The sequence below is a fragment of the Dipodomys merriami genome, unplaced genomic scaffold (genome assembly GCF_024711535.1).
Source record: "Dipodomys merriami isolate MVZ:Mamm:240054 unplaced genomic scaffold, mDipMer1.0.p SCAF_128, whole genome shotgun sequence".
Taxonomy (NCBI): domain Eukaryota; kingdom Metazoa; phylum Chordata; class Mammalia; order Rodentia; family Heteromyidae; genus Dipodomys; species Dipodomys merriami.
Window position 1 is genome coordinate 2,742,602 of NW_027202582.1, and position 24,106 is coordinate 2,766,707.

The 24,106-nt window shown below is 52.4% G+C and overlaps 2 protein-coding genes and 1 non-coding gene across 7 annotated transcripts; 1 reads left to right on the forward strand and 2 right to left on the reverse strand.

Moving 5' to 3' along the window:
* Window positions 1-80: 80 nt before the first annotated feature.
* Window positions 81-2,222, reverse strand: LOC138824339 (beta-1,4-glucuronyltransferase 1). Its single transcript, XM_070018158.1, has 2 exons — window positions 1,072-2,222; window positions 81-849 (listed from the first exon to the last, which is right to left on the reverse strand). The coding sequence occupies exons 1-2, from the start codon at window positions 2,125-2,127 to the stop codon at window positions 658-660; spliced, it is 1,248 nt and encodes a 415-aa protein (XP_069874259.1). The 5' UTR covers window positions 2,128-2,222; the 3' UTR covers window positions 81-657.
* Window positions 2,223-2,729: 507 nt separating this feature from the next.
* Trnas-gcu (transfer RNA serine (anticodon GCU)) lies at window positions 2,730-2,811 on the forward strand. The gene has a single exon. It is a non-coding gene; the product is annotated as a tRNA-Ser (tRNA).
* Window positions 2,812-11,208: 8,397 nt separating this feature from the next.
* On the reverse strand, window positions 11,209-20,368 carry LOC138824341 (equilibrative nucleoside transporter 2-like). 5 transcript variants are annotated; one of them, XM_070018162.1, is made up of 12 exons: window positions 19,980-20,366; window positions 19,723-19,804; window positions 17,895-18,055; window positions 17,583-17,722; window positions 17,107-17,241; window positions 16,243-16,340; window positions 16,018-16,102; window positions 14,797-14,918; window positions 14,417-14,522; window positions 14,223-14,308; window positions 13,473-13,672; window positions 11,209-12,404 (listed from the first exon to the last, which is right to left on the reverse strand). In XM_070018162.1, the coding sequence occupies exons 1-12, from the start codon at window positions 20,006-20,008 to the stop codon at window positions 12,293-12,295; spliced, it is 1,356 nt and encodes a 451-aa protein (XP_069874263.1). In that variant the 5' UTR covers window positions 20,009-20,366; the 3' UTR covers window positions 11,209-12,292. The 5 variants fall into 5 exon arrangements, with proteins under 5 accessions (XP_069874263.1, XP_069874262.1, XP_069874265.1 ...); XM_070018161.1 differs by having other exon boundaries at window positions 14,782-14,918; window positions 19,980-20,365; XM_070018163.1 differs by having other exon boundaries at window positions 12,290-12,404; window positions 14,219-14,308; window positions 14,782-14,918.
* Between the last annotated feature and the right edge of the window lie 3,738 nt (window positions 20,369-24,106).

Genomic DNA, 24,106 nt, shown 5'->3' on the forward strand with positions numbered 1-24,106 from the left:
GTGGCCCGCCATCTCCTCTCGGGGTGTCACCGGAGAACCTTGCTGCCCGCCCCCCAACTCAGGAGAGTAACGGAGCCAGCTGTGGGTGTGAACACTCGTTTATTTACACATTGTCATCCGAAGCCCAGAATACCCAACCCAGCCTGTGGGAGGGCACCGATCTCAGACTGTCATCCTCTGAGCCCGCAGACACTCGCCCTCTGCGCTCCAGCAAGCTTAGCTAAGAACTAAATTCAGTGCTTTGTTAAGTACTCAGACTTGTCATTCCTGTGCCATTTATATCTATCCACCCAAGGTTGTTAATAATAATAATACTGTAATATTAATAATACTTCACATTTGTACGAAGCTTACAGAATGTTTTCACACACAGCATCTCCTCTGAACCTCCCAACAGTTCTGTGAGGTAGGTATGCTCACCTCCCTTTGTACAGACAGGGTAACTGAGGCTCAGAGAGGTAACAGAATTTGCTCAAGGCCACACAGCTAGTTAGTGGTACAGCCAGGACTTGGTCCCAGCACCCCATGTTCAAGTCCAGTGTTCCAACACCACAGCTACCTCTGTAACGTGGAGTGACATTTCTTGCCCCAGTCAGGCCTGAAGGGTGACCTGAAGAGCCAGAGGCTGAGATTTCTCAGACTAGGGGAGGGAAAGACTCAGCAGCGGCGGGGAGAGTTGGGGTACTTGGCCTTCAAATCCTGTTTGAACTGGCGGTACAGGATCTTATTGTGCTGGTTTTCAGCCTCCTTTTGGGGATGGAACTTCAAAGCTTCCTTGAAGCCCTTATGAACCAGGAAACCTTCGTTCAGCACCTCAAAATCAAACCCTGCCACATGCAGCTCACAGGCCTGTAGAGGGAGAGATAAGTCAGAAAAGTTGGATGCCACCTCCAGGCCCAGCTGGGCATCTCTGAAGCCACCCTGCAGATTCCTCTGGGAACCTCCCACCCGACCACTTTTCAAAACTCAGATCTTTCCTGTTTCTAGGCAGTTTTCTATCCAAGACCACTCCATTGTAGAACCCACCACCCCCCTTACCATCCCCTCCCACCTGCTCTCCCTTTTAGGTACCTGGCTGATTCGGTTGAATCCATACTGCCGAAAGCGTTCATCAAAGGTGGGCACCTTGCCTCCAGCTACATAGAATGGCTCCCAGGGGTCCTGCCACGGCACTACATAGGCAGGCCTCAGCAAACTCTCTTCTGGCAGGTTGACCCAGCGGGAGTAGTTGGTGGGCGCCTGGCAGGGTGTGCATAACCCATAATAGAAGGGCCGAACCTCGCCCACTTGGTAGAGCTGCAGCAGCTCTGTCTTACTCATGGGCATGCGGCGGGCTCGGCGGATCTCGAAAGCAGGCACCACCAGGGCCGTGCCCCCCCACTGGTTGCTCTGATCCAACATTTCCCGAAGGCCTCTCCACAGCCCCTCGCTGGGCACCATGTCCACGTCAATTACCAGAGCATAGTTGGCCCCCTCACGAGCCAGATTCCTCAGCAGGTTATTGGGATAGGAGACGTTGGTTCCCAGTGCGTAATTGATCCCCGGCTGAGCCACCCTGGCAAGCTTATCAAAGACCTCCTGGCAGGACCGCAGGAGGGCGAACTCCCCAGGCTCCCGGGGGTCGGGCACAGCGGCCTCGTAACGCGAGGGGCACACGAGGTGCATGGCGACCCTGGCGCGCATGTCGGGGCAGTGGCTGCTCAGCGCGTAGGCCAGCACCGTGGCCAGCTGCGCCTCCTCCTTGGTGGCCGCGAACACTGACACGGACAGAGGGCCTTCCCAGCGCTCCAGCAGGCCGGACAGGTGCAGCAAGTTGTCCACACTGGCGTGCGTGGCCAGGATCACGTCGTTGGGGTCCATGGTGGTCTTCAGTAGGCCCCTGTAGACCCGATAATCGCCGCTGGTATCCAGGACGCCTCCGGAAGCCAGCGCGGTACGAAGCTGCGCCTTCACCTGGTCCACGGATCGCGGGGACGGGGGGAAGAACTCGAAGTATTGGTCCTGCTCCTCCTGCCCGTGCAGACCGGACAGCAGCGACAGGTAGAGCAGCTGCAGCATCGCCACCAGCATGAGCGCCGCCAGCAGCAGCTGGTAGAAGGCGCATCGGATGGCGTAGGACATCTGCATGGCTCTCCGGGCTCGGGACGCGCCGCGAGGACCACCGGGCCGGAGACTGCCAGCGGCCGCAAGCCCGGATTTACCGCAGCCAGCCGAGCGCAGCCGAGCCGAGTCGAGCCGAGCCGAGCCTGGCGCGCGGCGCCGCCCACCGCCCCGCGAGCGCGGGCCTCGCCGCGCGGCACGGCGCCCCCCGCAGGCCGGGAGGAGCTCCGGCGCCCGCGGCCGCCGCGCGGGGTCGGCGGGCGCACCGCCTGCCCGCGGTCCCGCCGCGGCCGCCGGAGGACCCCGGGGCGCAGCCCCCTCTCCCCGCAGCGCCCTCCAGGTCGGGGTGCAGCCCCCGGCATCAAGCGCGCCCTGAAACCCGGGCACGCTCGTCCCGACGCGAGGAGAAGCCGCGGCAGAGTTCGGCTGCAGCTCAGTGTGGGATGTCGCGGTTCCCGGCCGGAGCGCGCCGAACGGAAATGGAAAAGTCTTTTTTCCCCCCTCTCCCTTTTCCACTGAGTCTTCCTTCACGGAGTTCCATGAGGTCGGTGTCGGAAAACGGGTGATGGAGGCCCGGGGGTGCGCAGGAGATGAGTGATAAGGAATGTAGAAAGGAGCGCCGCGTGTGGGACGAGGTGGCCGAGTGGTTAAGGCGATGGACTGCTAATCCATTGTGCTTTGCACGCGTGGGTTCGAATCCCATCCTCGTCGGTTGGGTCTGTTTTACAGAGGGGCGGCCTCTTAATTTTCTATATCTGTCCTGGCCGGAGCAGCAAGGTGTAGGGAAACGGAAATTTGGGTGCCGCTGGAGTGCTGTCCAAGTTGATGGTATCTTTCCTGTACTCACTGTACCTTCCCTGCCGGGTTCAAACTCCGAGTCGCAGGACGTCGAGCCCCGTGGTGAGGTACATAGGTGTATTTTTCTTACTCTCCGCACAGGGGTGAGTGGCATCTAAAAATGTTACTTGCAGCCATTCAGAGAAGCCTCCACTGGAGATGTGGTAACCCAGTACCCCTCATCCTGCAGGGTAGACCCGGTGTTTGATCATTTACACTATTTCTTCCTTGGTCTTTCCCTCCCTAACCCTTCTCCCAAAGTGGAGAGTACACACCACCACCCCAACACTCACACACACACACGCAGAAGGCGTCAGTTCCCCACCAGCCACTACACACGGAAAGCACTTGTTTGTGGATTGCTTTGGCACACATTCTTTATTAATTTTATGCAATAAATACCTTTTTGGGGGTGCCAAGTCAGGGGGGTACCTCTAGAGCAGAGTGCTGTTATTCTGGGGAAGGAGGTAGATCTGGGAGGACCCCCAAGTTTGCACTCCCGCTTCTCGAGGAGTAGGGTGCCAAGGTGAGTGAGCTGAAGCTCAGCGTATGTGTAGTCATTGTGTGGGTGTGCATTTATTTATTTAGCGTGTGTGCATTTGTTTCTTTTTGACATGATTTTAACTAGATTGATTAGTTGGGACTTGAACTCAGGCCCTAGATGTTGTTCTTTTATTTTCCACTCAAGGCTGGTGCTCTACCACTTGAGTCTCAGCTTCCCCTTTTTTTGATGGTTAATTGGACATAAGTCTTTCTCCAGCTGGCTTTATAGGATTCTTAGATCTCAACGGAGTAGCTAAAATTAGAGGTGTTGTAAACCACAGCACCAGCTTACTATTTGTTTTCTAAGTCTTATATCTTTTGTTCAGTATTTCTTCCAGAGCTTTTTTTTTTCTTTTTCTTTGTTTTTGAACCAGTTATGGGGCTTGAACTCAGAGCCTGGGCACTGTCCCTGAGTTTCTTTGATCAAGGCTAGCGTTTTACCACTTGAGCCACAGCCCCACTTCGGGCTGTTTTGGTAATTAATGGGAGAGAGGAAACTTTCCTGCCTCTGCTGGCTAGGAACCATGATTCTCAGCCTCCTGAGTAGCTAGTATTATAGGCATGAGCCCTCAGCACTCAGCTTCCAGCTTTTATGTGTGTGTTTAACTAGGAGCTTTTTTTTTGTTTTTGTTTTTCTGTTGGTCGTGGGGCTTGAACTCTGGGCTTGGGCGCTGTCCCTCAGCTCTTCAGCTCAAGGTGAGCACTCTACCACTTGAGCCACTGCACCACTTCCAGTTTTCTGAGTGGTTTATTGGAGATAAGAGTCTCACAGACTTTCCTGCCTGGGCTGGCTTTGAACCTTGATCCTCAGATCTTAAGCCTCTTGAGTAGCTAGAATTTCAGGCATGACCCTTGGGTGCCCGACTGACAAATAACTTCTTAAACTGACAACAATCCCTTTAATTATTTATCTTGTTTTGTTTTAGTCTGAGTCTTGCACTCAAGGCTTAGACACTGTCCCTAAGCTCTTTTGCTCAAGGTTAGCATTCTATCGTTTTTAGCTACAGTGTCACTTTTAGGCTATTGAGTGGTTAATTGGAGAATAGGGTCTAACTGGGACTTTTTTGCCTGGGCTGTCTTTGAACTGCTATCCTCAGATCTCAGCCTCCTGAGTAGCTAGGATTTGCAGGTATGATCTACTGGCGCCTGGCTTTATCTTTAATATCACACACACACACACACACACACACACACACACACACACACGCATACACACACACACAAACAAAAACCATGCTTCTACACAGTTCTGACCTTGTCTCTTTTGTCCCTTGTCCTTTTTTTACAGAGTGTACTTTCTTCTTCTTCTTTTTTTCTTTTCTTTTTTGTCTTGGGGCTTGAACTCAGGGCCTGGGCAGTCTCTGAGCTTTTTCACTCAAGGGTGCTCTACCACTTTGAGTCACAGTGTCACTTCCAGTTTTCTGGTAGATAATTGGAGATAAGAGTGTCTCAGGCTTGTTGGGCACCAGTGGCTCACGCGTGTAATCCTAGCGACTCAGGAAGCTGAGATCTGAGGATCGCGGTTCAAAGCTAGCCCAGGCAGGAAAGTCTGTGAGACTCTTATCTCCAATAAACCACCAGAAAACCGGAAGTGTAATGTAGTTCAAGTGGTAGAGCGCTCGCCTTGAGCTGAAGAGCTGAGGGACAGAGCTCAGGCCCAGAGTTCAAGCCCCACGACCAACAAAAAAAAAAAGAGTGTCACAGACTGTCCTGCCCAGGCTGGCTTTAAACTGCTATCCTCACATCTAGCCTCCTGAGTAGCTAGGATTACAGATGTGAGCCACTGGTACCCTGCAGGATTACAACTTTTTATGGAGTGTGATCATCAATATATTTATAATTTTTATGTAGGTCTTTTAAATAATATAGGGGAAAAAGAAAAGAAAAAATTAAATAATATAGGAAGGGCAAATTACAGACTAAAAACATAACTAATATATATATATATATATGTATATATATATATATATATATATATATATATATATATATATATATATATATATATATATATATATAATGTTTTATTTTGTCAGTGGCGGGGATTGAACTCTGGGCCTGGGTACTGTCCCTCAGCTCTTCAGTTCAAGGCAAATCCTCTACCTCTTGAGTCATAGCACTACTTCTGGTTTTTTGGTGGTTTATTGGAGATAAGAGTCTCAGGGACTTTCCTGCCCGGGCTGGCTTTGAAATGGGATCCTCAGATTTCAGCCTCCTGTGTAGCTAGGATGACAGGCGTGAGCTACCGGTGCCTGGCTGCATTCCTATATTTTTGTTAGCCTCTGTAGTCACTTGCTTGGACTCAGGACTTCACTTTGCTTCTCCACTCAGGTCTCACGTTCTACCACTCTACAATACCAGGTTTTTGTTGGTTAATTAGAGATAAGAGTCTCACAGACTCTTCTGCCTAGGCTGGCTTCAAACCTCAATCCTTAGCTCTAGCCTCCTGAGTACCAGGACTATAGGCATGTGCCACTGGCATCCCAGTTTTTTTTTAGATAGTCATGCTATGTAGCCCAGGCTGTCCTTGAACCTGTGACTCACCTGTCTCACCCTCCTCCGTGCTGTGATTACAGGTGAGAGCCACTACAAGGCATTGCTTTCCCCTTGATCACTGTCTTTGTTTTGTTTGGATAGTGCTGGGGATTGAACTCAAACCCTTGTTCATGCTAGGCAACTTGTCGCTCTACCACTGAGCCACATTCCTGCCTCTTTATTTTTTCAAATGGGTTTGTGTTACTTTCTGGTATCTTTTATTTTTATTTTTTATTTTTATTTTTTGGCCAGTTGTGGGGCTTGAATTCAGGCCTGGGCACTGTCCCTGAGCTTCTTTTGCTCAAGGCTAGCACTCTACCACTTGAGCCATAATGCCTCTTCTAGCTTTTTCTGTGTATGTGGTACTGAGGAATCGAACCCAGGGCTTCACGTTTGCTAGGCAAGCATTCTACCACTAAGCCACACCCCCAGTCCTCTTTTAATTTTTTGCCTGGTTATTCCTTTAAGCATTTCTTTCTTTTCTTCCTCCCCCCCCCTTTTTTTTTGGTGCCAGTCCTGGGGCTTGAAGTCAGTGCTGGGGTACTATCTCTGAGCTTCTTTTTGCTCAAGTACAACTACTATTTCTGGCTTTTTTGGAGTAGCTTATTGGAGATAAGAGTCTCACAGGGGGATAGAAATATGGCTTAGTGGTAGACAGCTTGCCTAGTGTGCATAAAGCCACATAAACAGAAAAAGCCAGAAATGGCACTGTGGCTCAAGAGGTAAAGTGCTATCCTTGAGCAAAAGAAGCTCAGGGACAGTGCCCAGAGCCTTAGTTCAATCCCAGGATTGGCAAAAACTAAAAATAAGATAAAATAAATAAAAAGAGTTTTATGGAATTTCCTGCCCAGACTGGCTTTGCACTATGATCCTTAGATCTCAGCCTCCTGAGTAGCTAGTATGACAGGCATACGCCACCAGCCCTTGTAGCATTTCTTTCTTTCTTTCTTTCTTTTTTTTTTTTTTTTTTTTTGGGTCTGGTTGTGGGCCTGAACTCAGCCTGGGCGCTGTCCCTCAGCTCTTCAGCTCAAGGCTAGCACTCTACCACTTGAGCCACAGCACCACTTCCAGCTTTTTTTCTGCTTATGTAGTGCTAAGGAATCGAACCCAGGGCCTCATGCATGCAAGGCACTGAGCCACCTTCCCAGCCCGCTTGTAGCATTTCTTGTAGAGCAGGACCACTAGTAACAAACTTCCTCAGACACTGTAGATCTGGCTGTCTAGTGTCTTCATTTCTTCTTCAGTTTTTAGAAATACTGTTTTTGTTGGTGGTGGTGGTGGTTGAACTCAGGGCCTGGGCATTGAGCCTTTTTGTATCCAAGGCTAGCACACTACCACTTGAGCCATATCACCACTTCTGGTTTTTGAGTGGTTAATTGGAGATAAGAGAAAAGAGAGAAAAAGAAATCATTCAAAATTTTTTTTTTTTCTGTAAAATGAGTCATGTTAGGAGCTCTGTGAGGAGACAATGTCATTTGTTGAGCAATGAGTTGCCAGACTTACTCCCTTCCTTCCTTCCCTTTTTTCCCCTTCCCTCCCTCTCATCTTCCCTCCTTTCCCTTCTTTTCTTCCTTCCCTTCCCTCCCTCCCTCCCTCCTTCCTTTCCTCCCTCCCTCCCTCCCTTCCTTCCTTCCATCCATCTGGGGACTTGAACTCAGAGTCTGGGCACTGTCCCTGCGGCTTTATTTCCTCAAGACTAGTGCTCTACCACTTCAGCCACAGTTCCACTTGTGGCTTTTGTGGTGTTTAATTGGAGATAAAGAGTCTTACTGTTTCTAGTCCGGGCTGGCTTCCAGCTTTGAGCCTCAAATCTGACTCCTGAGTCACCAGGATTATAGGTGTGAGCCACTGGTACTCAGCTCTTTCTTTCTTATGCAGGTATTGGAGTTTGAACTCAGGGCCTGGGCGCTGTCCCTTAGATCTTTTGCTCAAGGCTGGCATTCAAGCACTTGAACCACACCTCCACTACTGGCTTTTTGGTGTTTAGTTGAAGACTCTCACAAACTCTTATCAGACATTTCCACCTAGGCTGGCTTTGAACCATGATCCTCAGATCTCAGCCTCCTAAGTAGTGAAGATTACAGGTGTGAGCCACTGGCGGCCAGCCTTGTTTTTTTTTTGTGCCAGTACTGGGGCTTGAACTAAGGGCCTTTTGCACTTTACTCCATCAAGGATCTCATGGCAACTTCAGTGACTACAAAGCAGCGCTCAGTCCCACCATTCCAGTGACAGTTACTTATAAAATGGCAGTGACCTCAAATCATGCCTTCTGCTTCAGGTTGCCTTCATTTTCCTGAGAGAGATGAGCTGATTGGTTCCTCTCACCAGGGAAGCTGGATCGGACCATCTTATTGGCCGCTTGCCAGCCAATGGTTGACTTTGCTGGCTCAGAAGCCAGTCTTGGCTGTAGCCAGATAAGAGATGCCATTCCCATGCAAAACAGGGATGAGAGAGAATGGCAGAGAGGCTTGCTGGGAATCGCTCAGGCTGTGGTGATCGGCGGAAGACGCAGGAGATCCCAAATATCAGCTGCTTCTCATCAGAATTGGAACCAGACTCCACATTTGGCAAGTCCCAGTACTCACTGCTCATCCTCGAGGCTAGGTGTTAACCCGCCACATTGGGCCAGCCTATCTATACCTACCTGAGGCTTTTTTTTTTTTTTTTTTTTTTTGGTTGGCCGTGGGGCTTGAACTCTGGGCCTGGGCACTGTCCTTCAGCTCTTCAGCTCAAGGCAAGCGCTCTACCACTTGAGCTACAGCGCCACTTCCAGTTTTCTGGTGGTTTATTGGAGATAGGAGTCTCACGGTCTCTCCTGCCCGGGCTGGCTTTGAACCGCGATCCTTAGATCTCAGCCTCCTGAGTAGCTAGGATTACAGGCAAGAGCCACCAGCGCCCGGCTCCTGAGGCTTTTTTTGTTTTTCCAGTAGTGGGGCTTGAACTCAGGGCTTGAGCGCCGTCCTTTAGCTTTTTGTTCAAGGTTAACATTCTACCACTTGAGCCACAGCCCCACTTCTGGCTTTTTTTTTTTTTTTGGTGGTTAATTGGAGGTAAGAGTCTTTTGGACCTTCCTGCACAGGCTGGTTTTGAACTGCAGTCTACAGGTCTCAACTTCCTGAGTGGGCAGCATTACAGGTGTGAGCCATGGGGGCCCAGGTGAAATGATCGCTGGAGAGGATGTCATTCTGCCTCCTGTGTCCTTCTTTGTCTCTCCAGGCCACTGCTCCCCACCCCACTGGCCGCATGGCTGCTCTACTCCTGCCCTGTCTTCCTAGTCACCACCCACAGGGATCTTTCTAGGACATAAATCTGACTATGTTACTCCAGCCAAGAGTGCACCCTGTAGATGCTCTGCTCAGAAGCAGGGGGCTCCTTACAGCTCTCATGTGGTCCAGAGAGCCCAGCACAGAAATGCCCACCAATTCCTGCCCCTCAGGGCATCAGTCACACACTTGTCCCTGTGATCGCAGGACATGTTTCCTCCACCCTCCACCTTACCCTCCATCTTACCCTCTCTCTTTCCCTCACATCCTAGAGTCCCTCAGAAGTCCCTACTGTAAATTATTACGCTTATACCTTCTATATTCTCTCTCTGGCTTCTCTGATGGGGGTACCCCTTCAGCCCAGCAAACTCATATTCATCCCTCTAAGCCCAGCTATGGGTATACCACCTCCACAACACCTAGGCAGGCTTTCCAGGTGGCTCATTCTGGAGTCTTGTGTCACAGGCTTCTGCTGGGCCATGGCCATAGCACTTTCCCCTGGCTTGGGAGCAGGGACTGTGCGTCCCTGCGCTTCAGGGTCTCCAGACCAAACCAGGGTTAGGCCCACCCCTGGTGTCTGTGAACAGTGGTCAAAGAACGAATCCCCACTTCCCTCTCTTGGTAGTCTGCCCTGTAGTTATTTGGTTAAGGTTCCATCCTGCCTCACCTCCTCTATATGGAGTCTGTGCGCCAGGCAACCAGTGGCTCACACCTGTAATCCTACGCAGGAGGCTGAGGTCTGAGGATTGTGGTTCGAAGCCAGCTCAGGCAAGAAAGTCCCAGGACCAGCATGTGTACATGTGCAATACACATGCATGCACACGCACATATGCACACACGCATACATGCACATACACACAACCAAGCAGGAACAAGAGACCCTGAATTCAAACCACAGTGCTGGCATTTAAAAAAAAAAAAAAAGTCTGGGGCTTGGAAGGTGGCTCAGTGGTAGAGTGCTCGCCTCACATGCATGAGGCCCTGGATTCGATTCCTCAGCACCACATAAGCAGAAAAAGCCAGAAGCTGTGACTCAAGTGGTAGAGCTCTAGCCTTGAGCTGAAGAGCTGAGGGACAGTGCCCAGGCCCAGAGTTCAGACCCCATGACTGACCAAAAAAAGTCTGATGTCGGGCACCAGCCTGTGAGACTTATCTCCAATTAACCACTCAAAACCTGGAAGTAGAGCTATGGCTCAAAGTGGTGGAGTGCTAGCCTTGAGCTAAAGAGCTCAGGATCAATGTCCAGGCCCTGAGTTCAAGCCCTACAACTGACCCCCAAGAAGGTTTGTGGCTTCTGAGCAGGTTGTGCTCTATGAAGAGTCATAGAAGCTGGGAATATGGTAGGTGGTACTCTTATCCATCCAGTATACTGGCTGGGCTGCCAAAGCCCTGCCCAGGTTGACTGCTTTTTTTGTTGTTGGTGGTGGTGGTCCTGAGGCTTGAACTCTGGGCCTGGGCGCTGTCCCTCAGCTCTTCAGCTCAAGGTGAGCGCTCTACCACTTGAGCCACAGCGCCACTTCCAGTTTTCTGGTGGTTAATTGGAGATAAGAATCTCGCAGACTTTCCTCCCCAGGCTGGCTTTGACCCTCAGATCTCAGCCTCCTGAGTAGCTAGGATTATAGGCGTGAGCCACCAGTGCCCAGTTCTGAATGCCTCTGTTGAGCTAAGCTTCTAGAGAAGTAAAAGACCCCAGGGAGAGCCCTGCTAGACCATCCAGTTCCTTCCAGGAACACAGAGCTCCTTGCAGATTTGTGATGTCATGTATTCCTGAGGGCCCAGCAGAGATGTCATCAAGTCCCTGCTCCTCTCAGGCCTTCAGTTAACCCATCTACCAAATGGGTACAACCATCTCCATCCCTACCCCCCACAGTTTGGGGAGGTGGAGACAGCCCACAATACGCCGGAAAATAAAGAGTCCACAGTCACATCATACAAATAAATGAGGTTGTTATTAGACCCCAGAGGCAGGATCATAGAAAGAAACAGGGACAAAGGTGGGGTAAGTGCTTCAGATATTTGCCATGCACCCCTTCAGAAGAGGTGTCAGACAGGAGGAACAGCACCTTCAGGGATGGGAGAAGGGCATTGCATCCCGGCCTGACCATGGACCAGTTATTTCCCCCTGGGACTCAGTTTCCTTCCCTGTTCAACAGGGAGGCCCAGACCCTGTCCCACTCTTCCCAAGGGCCTCATTGAGTCGTCAGTGAGAAAATGGGCACGGAGAGTTCTGCAAACTGTCAAGTACAGTTCACTCATGCAGTCTGACTGCCGTCAGGAGAGCCGGGCCCCCACGGGGCCTGGTTAGTATTGGCCATGAAAATACTGTCAGAAGCTCAGAGGCTGGGTCCGTTGAGTTTTCTCTCTGATCTTGACATGTTCTGTCTCCCTTTGTTCCGAGAGAGACTTGATACTGGAAGGATGCAGAGCTGCTGGTCCCAGTACTGACCCCAGCTCTCCGTGGGGTCAGCAGGTGACTTCTTGATGGAGATGCAGTAGTGATAGTACAGCAGGCCCTGGCTCTGTATTCTTCTTTCCTTGAGCAACGCTCTTCTGATGCACTTCTTTTGGTGTGTGTGTGCCAGTACTAGGACTTGAATTCAGGCCTTGGGCACTGTCTCTTAGCTTTTCTGCTCAAGAACAGCATCCTACCACTTGAGCTACAGCTCCACTTCTGGCTTTTTGCTGATTAATTGGAGATAAAGAGTCTCATAAACTTTCTGCCAGGGCTGGCTTCCAACCTTGATCCTCAGATCTTAGCCTCCTGAGTAGCTAGGATTACAGGTGTGAGCCACTGACATCTGGCTAATGCACTTTTCATACAACTAGATGAAATTCATTTCTTTTTGTCTTGTCTCATTCCTAGGGGAGGGCAGAATGACCCCCGGCAGATTCCTCCTAGTAGCACCCCAAGAAGCCACCAGCTAATGCTGAGAGCAGCTTTTGCCCCTTCTACCTCCGGCAGACCAAGGCTCAGCAGGGGTGTGAAGGGGGCTACTGGGAGCCCCGACGGCCCCTTAGAGCAATGCCTTGAAGAGGAAGGACAGAGAGGCTCCACAGGACAGTCCCAGGGCCAGGAAGAATGTCATGAGGGCGCCTGCCACTTCCCTCTCATGTGGTAGGACCTGCCTGCAGAACACAGAGATAGGAGCTTAGAAAATGCTGGATCCCGCCAGGCGCCGGTGGCTCACGCCTGTAATCCTAGCTACTCAGGAGGCTGAGATCTGAGAATCGCGGTTCAAAGCCAGCCCGGGCAGGAAAGACCGTGAGACTCCTATCTCCAATAAACCACTAGAAAACCGGAAGTGGCGCTGTAGCTCAAGTGGTAGAGTGCTCGCCTTGAGCTGAAGAGCTGAGGGACAGCACCCAGGCCCAGAGTTCAAGCCCCACGACCGACAAAAAAAAAAAAGAAAATGCTGGATCCCTCCGCAGAGCCAACTGGGGCCTTTGCTATTCCTACACAAAGACACCAGAGGCCTAGTCAAGGTCTGACCCTGCCCATGTCCCTAGAAGCTGCCCCTTCCCTGTAGGGTTCCCATTATAGGGTGTGTGTGTGTGTGTGTGTGTGTGTGTGTGTGTGTGTGTGTGTGTGTGTGTGTGTGTGTGTGTGTGTGTGTGTGTGTGTGTGTGTGTGTGTGTGTGTGTGTGTGTGTGTGTGTGTGTGTGTGTGTGTGTGTGTGTGTGTTGGTCATGTGGCTTGAGCTTGAGGCCTGGACACTGTTCCTGAGCCATTTTTGCTCAAGGCTAACACTCTACCACTTTGAGCCACAGCTCTACTTCCAGTTCTCTGGTGGTTTATTGGAGATAAGAGTCTCTTGGACTTTCCTGCCCAGGCTGGCTTTGAATGATGATCCTCAGATCTCAGCCTCCTGAGCTAGGATTACAGGTGTGAACCACCAGCCCCTGGCTTCCCCACTTGTTTTCCTTGTCACCTTTACACTCAAGATTCTCAGCTCCCTTGGCATATGAACTCTGCTTTGGAGCAAAAGTAGCTTCTCTTCAACTGAGAATGCCGAAGCTAGATGGGCTCTGAGATGCCAATTCAGTAGTAAGAGCTTGAGCCACAGGGTGGCGCCAGTGAGTCCTGCAGACTGGCAGCTGGGCTGGCCAGGGCACAGGTTCCTCCCCTGCCCCTAATCCTTCCCCTTGGAGCTAGTGCCTCTTACTATACCAGCGCACCCCACCCCTTCCCCAGACCTGGGTGCCAGGCACATGGTGAGGGACACCAGGTAGCCGTTGGAAATGGCGAAGAGGAGCATGAAGGTGATGAAGTAGGCGTCCTGCTTGAAGAGGATGGGCAGCCGGGTACGCTCTGGCACATTGCACAGCATGAAGAGTGGCACAAAGAGGAAGCGCAGGCACACGAGCAGGGGCAGCAGGCGGCTGTCCTCTTCTGGCTGTGACAGAGACCTGGGTGAGCCTGGTCCCTGAGGGCCAGGTTTCTGCTCTGGGAATGCCTCAGGACCCCAGAAGCATAGACCCAGCAATCACCCCTGACCTCCTCTCTCTTCACCCACCATGAGCGAGTGGGGACCCTGCACCAGGCCTCTGGAGAACAAATCTGACACTAGATTCATTTCCCCCGATCTTTCTTTTGTGCTACATGGCAGACACAGAAGAGGGAGGCCTTTGGCAACATACATTCTTCTCCCTCCATCCCTCCCTCCTCTCTTTCTTCGTGTGGGTACTGGGGCTTGAACTCAGGACCTTATGTTCTTACTTGCTGTTTTTGCTCCAGGCTGGTGCTCTACCATTTAAGCCTCCACTTCCAGCTTTTTTTTTTTTTTTTTTTGATGGTTAATTGGCCCAAGCTGGCTTCTTCCATCCCCGATCCTCAGAGCTCAGCCTTCTGAGTAGCTAGGATTACAGGCCTTGAGCTGCCAATGGCCACTGGAAAATGACCTTTCCTAACCTGAGAGCCCTTCCAGCCCCAGCACGCTCACCCACCCACAGGAAGTAGGAGGTCAGGCTCCGGCCCAGCCAGTCCATGATATTGAAAAGCAGGAAGCAGCAGATTGGGTTGAAGAACTTGCCTGGAGGAAGAGAGAAGGTGTGTGTGTGTGGGGAACCTTACCCTCCATTCCCCTCTGTGCTCCTTCCCCTCTGCTCCCCCTATCTTCTTCTGTACCCCAAACACTCACTCCACTTCCCAGGACTGGTGATGCTGGTCACCATGGCTGTGATGGCTGGGAAGACAGACAGGGTGACGGTGAAGACCAACACAAGGCACAGCGCTGTCAGCCAGATCTGGGAGACAGAGGCAGGGGTTTGAGCAGGCAGGGCAGCCCCTGGCCCAACATGGAACCCCAACCTTCTCACCCCAGCCCTGCCCAAGAACACCGGGGGGGGGCCTGGTCCTGTTATATCTCTGACCCACCAAATAATCTTAGGGTAACGAGGTGAGTACTTAGGCCCATTCCAGTTTGAGATTGAGGACAGCAGAGGGCGACCCTCTCCTTCCCCAGGGGCAGTGGTTGGGGGGTGGGGGGTCATCTCCCAGCTGAACCTTCCGGAGCACAACCAGCACTGAAGGTTTCTCTGGCTTCTGCGACTCCTCTGATTCTGGCTCTGGCTCCCTCTCAGGGTCAAGATCTAGAGTCAGGGCTGCCTTCTGCAGGCTGTTGGGGATTCCATTCTTCTCATCTGGAGCAAGAAGAAAGCCCTGAGGTCATGCGTAGGGGTCCTGGTGGGTCCCCTTCCAGCTCAGGTGCAGGCGAGTGGAATTAATGATGACCCCATGACATGTATTTATCATTCATTTGGCTTTGGCATGCTAGGGACTGAACCTAGTGTCTTGTGTTTGCTAAGTAAATGTTCTATCACTGAGCTAGGTACATCCTCAGCTATTAGTTTCTTGAAACAGGGTGGCCCTATATCACTCAGCCTGACCTCAAACTCATGATCTTTTGCCTCAGTCTCCTGAGGGCTGAGATTACAGGCATGTGACACCACGCCCAATCTATTATTTATTTATTTATTATTTGTTACCAGTCCTGGGACTTGAACTCAGGGTCTGGGCGCTATCCCTGAGCCTCTCTGTGCTCAAGGGGAGAGCTCCTCCACTTGAACCACAGAGCCACTTCCAGCTTTTTCTGAGTAGCTTATTGGAGATAAGAGTCCCACCGACTTTGCTGTCCAGGCTGGCTTTGAACTCAGCCTCCTAAGTAGCTAGGATTACAGGTATGAGCCACTGGCACCAGCATCTGTTTATTAAGAACATGTATCTGCCAGTAATTTGGCTGGGTTCTCTCATTGCCATGGCTTTACAAATGGAGGAACTGGGGCTAGAGGGTTAAATGACTTGCCCAAGGCCACAAAGCTTGCGAAGCCAGGATTCAAATTCAGATGTGTTTAGATCCAGGCCTGGCATGTATGAAGGTCTATTGGCTTCTCCCTTTGAAAGAAGAGGTAACTGAGGCCCAAAGAGCAGCAGTGTTGACTTAAAGCCAAGTATGGTGGTATATGCCTGTAATCCCAGCACTTCGGGGCAGGAGGCTAAGGTGGGAGGATAGTAAGTTCTCAGTCCCTGTAGGCTACATAAAGCAAACACCCTATCTCAATACTTGCCCCTCAAGCAAACCAACAGAAATGACTTGAATCCCACGATGATCTTCTGCCTCTGCAAATGCAAGGCTCCAAGGAATGGGGCCCAAGATGGGGACAGAAGGAAATGGTTCCCAGGGGAGCTGGCTGAAGCCTTTTCTTCATTTCTCACCTCCCCTGTTCAGACCTGGGATCTTACCAGCCTGGAGGAGCTCAGCTTTGGTCTCTAACTCCTGAACGGGGGTCTGTGATGGCTTCTTAGCCAGATAGTAGCGGGCAAACTCCTGCAGAAGGATAGAGAAGGGAGGTAGGTGGCCTCTTGGCCTCTTTGGGAAATCAGGGCCAAGCGCACATGTCTCCCCTCCCCCCTCTTAAGAACCTCAGATTTAAGGAAGTGGGACACAGGGTCCAATCGCAGGCTTACCAGGTGGGGCAGGCTCAGGTAGCAAACGATGGATATGAAGATGCCCACACAGGGTGTAATGAAGTAGCCAAGGGCGGAAGTCTGGGCATCTACACCACCTGTGGCAGAAAATTCCGCTTTAGAGGTGAGGTAGCTGGTTTCATAGCTCCCTCAGGACCACCAACTCAGGTTACACCTCTTATAGCATGTGCACTTCTCAGGGCCAGGCCCAGCACCCTCTTTTTGTTGGGGGGTGCCATTTCTAGGGTTTGAACTCAGGGCCTTGAGTTCTTGCTTAGCTTTTGTGCTCAAGGCCGATGCTCTACCTGTGTGAGCCACACTTCCAGCTTTTTGCTGGTTAACTGGAGATATGTCTTCTGAACTTTTCCTGCCCAGGCTGGTTCTAGACTTTGATCCTCAGAGCTCAAGCCTCCTGAGTAGTTAGGATTATAGCAGGGCTACCAGAGTTGGGCTCAGGAATCTTATACAGATCAGACCTTCATTCCTCTCATTTTTCCCTACACACCATTTTTGTTGTGTGTCCTCTTACCGTGGGCTGAGCACAGACAGCTACATCATATACAAGTTAACAATTGCACAAGAAGTCCAAATGCTCTGGCCAATGCCTCTGGGCTTGTGATTAGTGAAACAGCTTCAAGTTCAAGTGAATCCCTAACTGATCCTCAGCTCCTGCCCACATGCACAAACCCAGGAATCTTGCCCCAGGCCCCAAGTTCAGCCAGCCTCATCAGCTCATTGGTATGAACCAGAGTCTGCTCCCCATCCCCCTGTCTCCATCTAGAACCCCACCATCTTTCTCCTATACATCCTGTCACCCCCAAGCCCGGAGTCCGTCCCCCCACCTCCCCAGGCTGGTGCACTCACTAGCCATGGACATGAGCATGGCGAGTGCTGCGAAGATCCCAGCAAGGCCTTGGCCACTGAGGAACAGGGTGCTGTAGGTAGACGGCATGGTGCCCAGCTGCCCGAAGAGGCTGCCTTGTAGTACTGCACAGAAGGCTGTGGAGAGACAGGGATGGAGCCACCCAGCCACCCAGCCAGCCACCCGCCTCCTCTGGGGCTCCCCCCAGCGGCATCACTGGGGTGTAGAAGGGACTCTGGACTGGTGTGGGCGTTCCTGAGGACTCTAGTGCCCATTCATCCCCACTTCTTCTCAAGTATAGCCATCAATCTGTGGGGCCAGTGACCTGGAGGCCTGCTCCGAGGCCGCTGTGGGGCTGGGATGAGGGGCTTCTGCTCTCCCTCTCCTCCTGAGAGTGTTGGCTTCCCTTCTTGGATCTGTAGGGCCTTTTTCTATCACAAACAAGAAACTTAGGAGAGAAGGGCAGGGAAGTGCTCACAGTTGATGAACCAGACGGAGGCCATAGTGATGGAAAAGAAGGGCCCGGGGCTCATATCCACCTTGACCAATACTGCTGTCAGAGCAAAGAGGAAGAGGATGGCCAGCAGGCTGCCCAGGATGCGCACAGACTCAGGGATGCTGCTCAGAAGGGTTGGAAGAGGACATTAGATAGACCGCCCCCCCAGGCAAGCCAGGAGCAGGGCAGTGGGGCTAGGGGCTACGTAGGGGGAAGTTAGGGGCTTTTCCTGGGCCTACATGCTGCTGCCTGGCAAGAAGGCTGAGAGGCCCAGGGGTGGGGGTAGAGTCTTACCACTGATACAGGAAGGAGTTGAGGAGGGTGAAGAGCAGTAGGGGCAGCTGGGACAGCAGTGTCAGCCAGTTGTTGAAGTTGTAGGTGTCGGTGGGGCCTGTGTGGTTGGTGCTCAGGTTGCCAGCTGTGTTGTTGACCCCTGCCAGGCGTTCCTGGAAGTACTGCCCAGTGGGGGAGGTGGAATAGGGTCAGAACCGCTAGTCCCCAAGCCTTCCTCCTCTCTGCCTGTCCTTACATTGTGACTGCCTGGCTAATGTCCATGGGAATTATCAGCCTGGTCCTTGTCCTGTCCCAGCACCTGGCACCCAGCTCCACGAATGTGCGTGGAATTGAACAGCAAGAGTCCGAGATAGAACGAAACCTCAGGGACACCTCATCTCTTTAGCACCCTGTTCCAGCCCCACCCCTACACCAACAGACAGCAGTCTCTAGGTTCAGCCATTCCATTTTTTTTTGGGGGGGGAGGGGCTGGTGAATTGGAGATAAGAGTCTCTTGGACTTTCCTTCCAGAACTGGCTTTGAACCCTGACTCTCAGATCTCAGCCTGGTGACTAACTAGGACTACAAGCATGAGCCACTGGCTCCCAGCTTACCATGGGTATTTATTGAGCACCTACTGTAAGCCAGGGTCTGGCTGCCGTTGCCACACACCTCAGGAGCACACATCCTGCCAACTTCTGCTTAGTCTCCTTTCACCTTCTACCCAGATTTCTCTTCCCTGCAGACAGAGCCTCGGGCATTTCTGGCCCAGCATCATAGAGCAAGAGGTATGACTCCAATGCTAGTGTGTCTGCCTTGCAGGCAGAAGAGGCTGAGAGCCAAAAATCAGATTCCAGCCTCCCTTTTGTGCCTGGTTTCCTGTTCCAGCCTGTTAAGCCCCAGGGACCTCAGGTTCTAGATCCCCCCCTCCCCCAATCCAGAGCAGGCAGGCCCTTCCTTCCTCCAGTAGAGAATTTCCTGTTCCTCACAGCCTCTCTTCCTTACTTTACCTATCCTACTCTTCTCAAGCAGAAGAAATGTTTTCCTTCTGCTGGGAATCCACCCCACTGGACTCTAAGCCTGAAACACTCGAGTCAAGTTACACTATTAATAGCTCTGGCCCGATCTTTTTTCTCAAGTCCGGAGGCTGATTTCCACTTCACAACCAGTCCCAGAGAGAACCCAAGCTCTACATTTCTGCTTTGCCTTAGAGAATGAATGCTCTGGGCGGAAAGAACCTCCCTATGCTTAGATTCCTCTATACTCCCTGTGCCTGGGCCAGAGTATCTGCATATTAGATATGTTGCCAGGCGCAGGTGGTGGCTCACAATTGTAATCCTAGCTACTCAGGAGGCTGAGATCCGAGGATCAAGGTCTGAAGCCAGCCAGGCAGGAAAGTCCTTGAGACTCATCTCCAATGAAGCACCAGAAAGAGCTGTGGCTCAAGTGATAGACCTCCAGTCTTGAGCACAAAAGCCCAGGAACAGCGCTCAGGCCCCGAGGCACCAGGACCAGCAACACACACACACACACACCTACGTTTGGGGGATGAGTGTCATCCACGCACTCGCAAAGGCAACCAAAGCCTTGGGAAATGCACTTTTGGAGTGGCTGGCCCAGAAACCCTAACAAACTGAGGATCTGGGCGAGTCACAAACCCCTGTGGGACAGACCCCTGGACCCCTGGGGCCTGGGTATTTCTTGGTCGTGGGAGCTACCTTCCCCCCACCCTTGGAGCCCCAGGTTTCAGCCTGCAGATGGATAAACTGAGTCCGGGTCGGCACGTGTGGAGCCTCGGTGCCAGGGCTGCGCCCGGCGGGTGGGGAGCGGGCTGGGCGCGGGGTCTCACCGGGATGGCAGTGATGAAGAAGTTCCAGGGCAGCAGGGTGCCCAGCCCCAGGATGAAGAAGCTGGTCCCGACCAGGTGGTAGCTGTGGGGACCGGTTGAAGGTCACCCCGAGGACGCATGCCGGGGCCTCCCGCCTTCCTGGTCCTCCCTCCCCTCCCCCCCCCCGCCCCGAGAACCACAACCGGCGAGGGCATGGGCCGACGGGAGCTGTAGTCCGCGGGGCGCCCGGGCGCGGGGCGCGCGGGGCCCCCACTCACCGATCCTGCGGGGCGCCTCCGCGCGCCATGGCCGCCGCGCGCTCCGGGTCGGGGGCTCCGTGTCGGGCGCTCCGAGCTGGGGTGGGGGCCTCCGCGTCCCGGGGTCCTCGGGGTCCGCGGCGGGGCGGGGGCGCAGGGAGGACGCGGCGTGGCGGGCTCCGCGAGCTTCGCGGTCCCGGTGGACGGCGCCCACCTCAGCCTCCGGCCCGGGCTCCGCCCCGGGGCGGGGACAGCGCCCGCCGCGCCCCTCACTCCCCCCCACCGGCGGGCTCCCCCTCGCGCCCGTGCGGCCTCACGGCCTCCGCACCCCGCGATCGGCCGGCCGCCGCCACACGCGGGCTGGGGGCGCTGGCCGGGGAGCCACCGCCGCCATCTCCGTGCCCGCTGCCCTCTCCGTCCCGGGGCGCAGCGGAGGAAGTGGGGGGTGGCGGGGGGGGGGGCAGTGGAGGAGGAAGAACCGAGGGAGGGAGAGGAAGGGGACACGGGGGAGGGAGGAGGGATTAGGCCCCCCCTCCGGCCTCCACTCCCGCCGGCGGCCCCGCACCGGCTGCTCCCCCCCTCCCCGGGCGCGCCCGGTGAGGTCGGAGGCCGGGGCGGGGGGGGGGGGGGACCTCGCCCCGTGGGAGGCCGGAGCTGCGCGCCAGGAGCCGGTGTCGCCCTCTGTCGCCTGAGATCTGGTCGGGCTTCTCCGTGCTGGGTCCCCGGGAGGCCCAGGCCAAGGCCAGGTGCTGGTGCAGGCCGCGAGCCCCCCCCCCCTCCCCAGGAACCCCGGGCCAGCGCCCAGCCCTGGGTATGGGGGACCGAGGGGATGGAGGCCAGGCCCCCTCCCCGGCCACAGCTTGTGGGCTTGGAAACGGTTATCTTCCCTGCATTTAATCTACTGACCCACCTCCCACTCTCTGGGAAAAACAACTTGGCGGATGGCGCAAGTCTGTAAAACCCTGGCTAGTCAGGAGATTGAGATCTGTGGATCGTGGTTCGAAGCCAGCCTATGCAGATAAGTCTGAGAGACACGTTATTTTCCAACTAATCACCAAAAGCCATAAATGAAGCTGTGGCTTGAGTGAAAAAGCCAAGCAAGGCCCTGAGGCCTTCAGTTCAAGCCTCGGTTTTGGCACACACACACATACACACACACACACAGCTCAGGGACAGAACCAACACACACACACACACACACACACACACACACACACACACCTATTGCAGTTTTTAACTTATTTTGCTCAATTTCATAATTTACCAATGGGACCGGTTCTCCTGGATGCGGAGGAAGGGAGAGGCTCAAAACCACAAATGATTTTCGTAAGTGATGGCATTTTACAGCTATTTCCAGATTCATTCATTGCTTTTTCCCCCTCCAGCTGATTGTGGCTATGTGGGGCAAACTGCTCCTGCAAGTCTGTGATCATTGCCAATATCTAGCATCCTTCCTGGTCCATGGCAGATGGTTTATACGTGCTTGGTGACAAATGGAGTGTGCTAATTGTGGGTGACCTTAGTGAGCATGGGAGCATGCTTCAGCATTGTTTCACCCAAAGAAGAAGGTTTTTTTGTTTTGTTTTGTTTTGTTTTGTGTTTTGTGTTTTGTGTTTTTGCAAAAGTAATGATGCTTGAACTCTGGGCCTAAGGCCATCCCTTAACTGGTCCATTCAAGGCTGGCGTTCTACCACTTGACCCACAGCTCTACTTCCAGGTTTTTGCAGGTTAATTGGAGATAAGAATGTCAAGGGCTTTCCTGACCCTTCAAACTGTAATCCTCAGATCTCAGCCACCTGAGTAGGCATGATTACAGGCATGAACCATGAGTGACTGCCTGAAAGACAGTCATTCTTTTTTTTTTTTTTTTGGGGGGGGTCCAGTCGTGGGGCTTGAACTCTGGGCCTGGACGCTGTCCCTCAGCTCTTCAGCTCAAGGCTAGCGCTCTACCACTTGAGCCACAGCACCACTTCCTGCTTTTTTCCTTTTGCTTATGTGGTGCTGAGGAATCGAACCCAGGGCCTCAGGCATGCAAGGCAAGCGCTTCTACCACTGAGCCAACTTCCCAGCCCCAGTCATTCTTGTTCTCAATTGTCCATGCTTTGGAATATATCAAAGGAAAAAGTATTAATTGGAGATTAACATGGTTTTTATACAGCAAACAGTTTTATGTAAGTATAAGTAACTTTCATTTTCCATTTATTTAGGCAGTAGTAGGCCTTGAATTCAGAACATCTTGCTCGCATACTCGCTACCACCTGAGTCCTTTTTGATTTGCTTATTTTTCAATTATGGTCTCCAGGGGCTGTGAAGGTGGCTCAGTGATAGAATGCTGGCATGGCATGCCTGAGGCCCTAGGCTCGATTCCTCAGCACCACATAAGCAGAAAAAGCTGGAAGTGGTGCTATGGCTCAAGTGGTAGAGCACTAGCCTTGAGCGGAAGAGCTGAGGGACAGCACCCAGACCCAGGGTTTAGGCCCCACAACCGACCCCAAAAAAAAGTATGGTCTCCAGTTTTTTTGTTTTTGTTTGTGCCAGTTTTGGGGCTTTAAACTCAGGGCCTGAGCACTGTCCCTGAGCTTTTGTGTTTGAGGCTAGCACTCTGCCACTTGAACCACATCTCTACTTTTGACTTTTTGGTGGTTAAGTGGAGATAAGAGTCTCATGACTTTCCTGCCAGGGTTGGCTTTGAAATTTGATCATCAGATCTCAGCCTCCTGAGGAGCTAGGATTACAGATGTGAGCCACTGGTACCTGGCTCCTGTTGGCATGGTTTAAAAATAAAAGAGAGAGAGAGAGAAAGAAAGAAAGAAAGAGGGAGAGACGGGGCTGGGAAGGTGGCTCAGTGGTAGAGCACTTGCCTTGCATACATGAGGCCTTGGGTTTGATTTCTCAGCACCACATAAGCAAAAAGAAAAACGCCGGAAGTGGCACTGTGGCTCAAGTGGTAGAGCATTAGCCTTGAGCTGAAGAGCTGAGGGAGCGCCCAGGCCCAGAGTTCAGGCCCCACAACCGGACCCCCCCCCCAAAAAAAGAAAGAGGCAGAGAGAAAGAAAGAAAGAAAAAAGAGAGAAAGAAAGAGATAAAGAGAAAGAACAATAAACAGAAAGCAAGTGGATCTGTAGCTCTGACAAAGATCATGAAGGCCAGAAGTGGAAGCTGATCTGAAGGCAGGAAGTGGAGGTTGAGGGAGAAGCGCTTTTGAATGGGGTAGGCTGGGGCGTGGCTCAGCAATGGAGCACCTGCTCTGCAAGCCCTTGAAACTCCAGTAGCTCCAAAAAAGAAAGAGGATGAAGCATTTCAGAGAGAACAGCCTGTACCAGGCTTGGGGAACAGAAGAGTGCTGACAAATCCTGGGACGTGCTAACAGTTCCCTTTGGCTGGCCGGGGCAGAGCCTCTCCCCTAGCAGGCCTGGTCATGTCCTGAGGCTGCACAAGCGATTGGATTTCATGTCAAAGGAGCATTTCTCAGCTCAACCATCTTTGTCATTCAATCATCCTTGTAATAAATACTTAATTTCTACTCCTGCTATTGCAAAGCCTGTACATGAAAATAATTTCATGTCAATGCAATACCCTAAATGTATTCTAGAAAGTAAATAGAGGGAAAACATTTAGGAATAAGTCATACACAGAAACAAGTGTGTGTGTGGACAGATATGTGGAAGCCCCAGATGTTTGATCTCTGCAAACCACAGCTGGCAGGTGCACACACAATCCTGGCATGTGCTAGGAGTGGCCACAAGCCATGGGCTTAGGGGTGGGGATGTGACATTCTGAAATGGTGAGCCAGGCTTGGCATGGCACCAAAGCCCAGCTGTTCCTCTCCATAGACAGGAAGTAGCTAAGGTACTGAAAATGCCATGTGTATTCTGTATACCTTAAAACAATATGTTGTGTCTGAAAAATCCTCAAATGGATTCTCAGTCCAGCTCAGCAAGTTATCAACGGGTTTTTGTTTTGTTTTGTTTTGTTTTGTTTTTTTGTTTTTTGTTTTTTGTCAGTCGTGGGGCTTGAACTCTGGGCCTGGGCGCTGTCCCTCAGCTCTTCAGCTCAAGGCAAGCGCTCTACCACTTGAGCTACAGCGCCACTTCAGGTTTTCTGGTGGTTTACTGGAGATAGGAGTCTCACGGTCTCTCCTGCCCGGG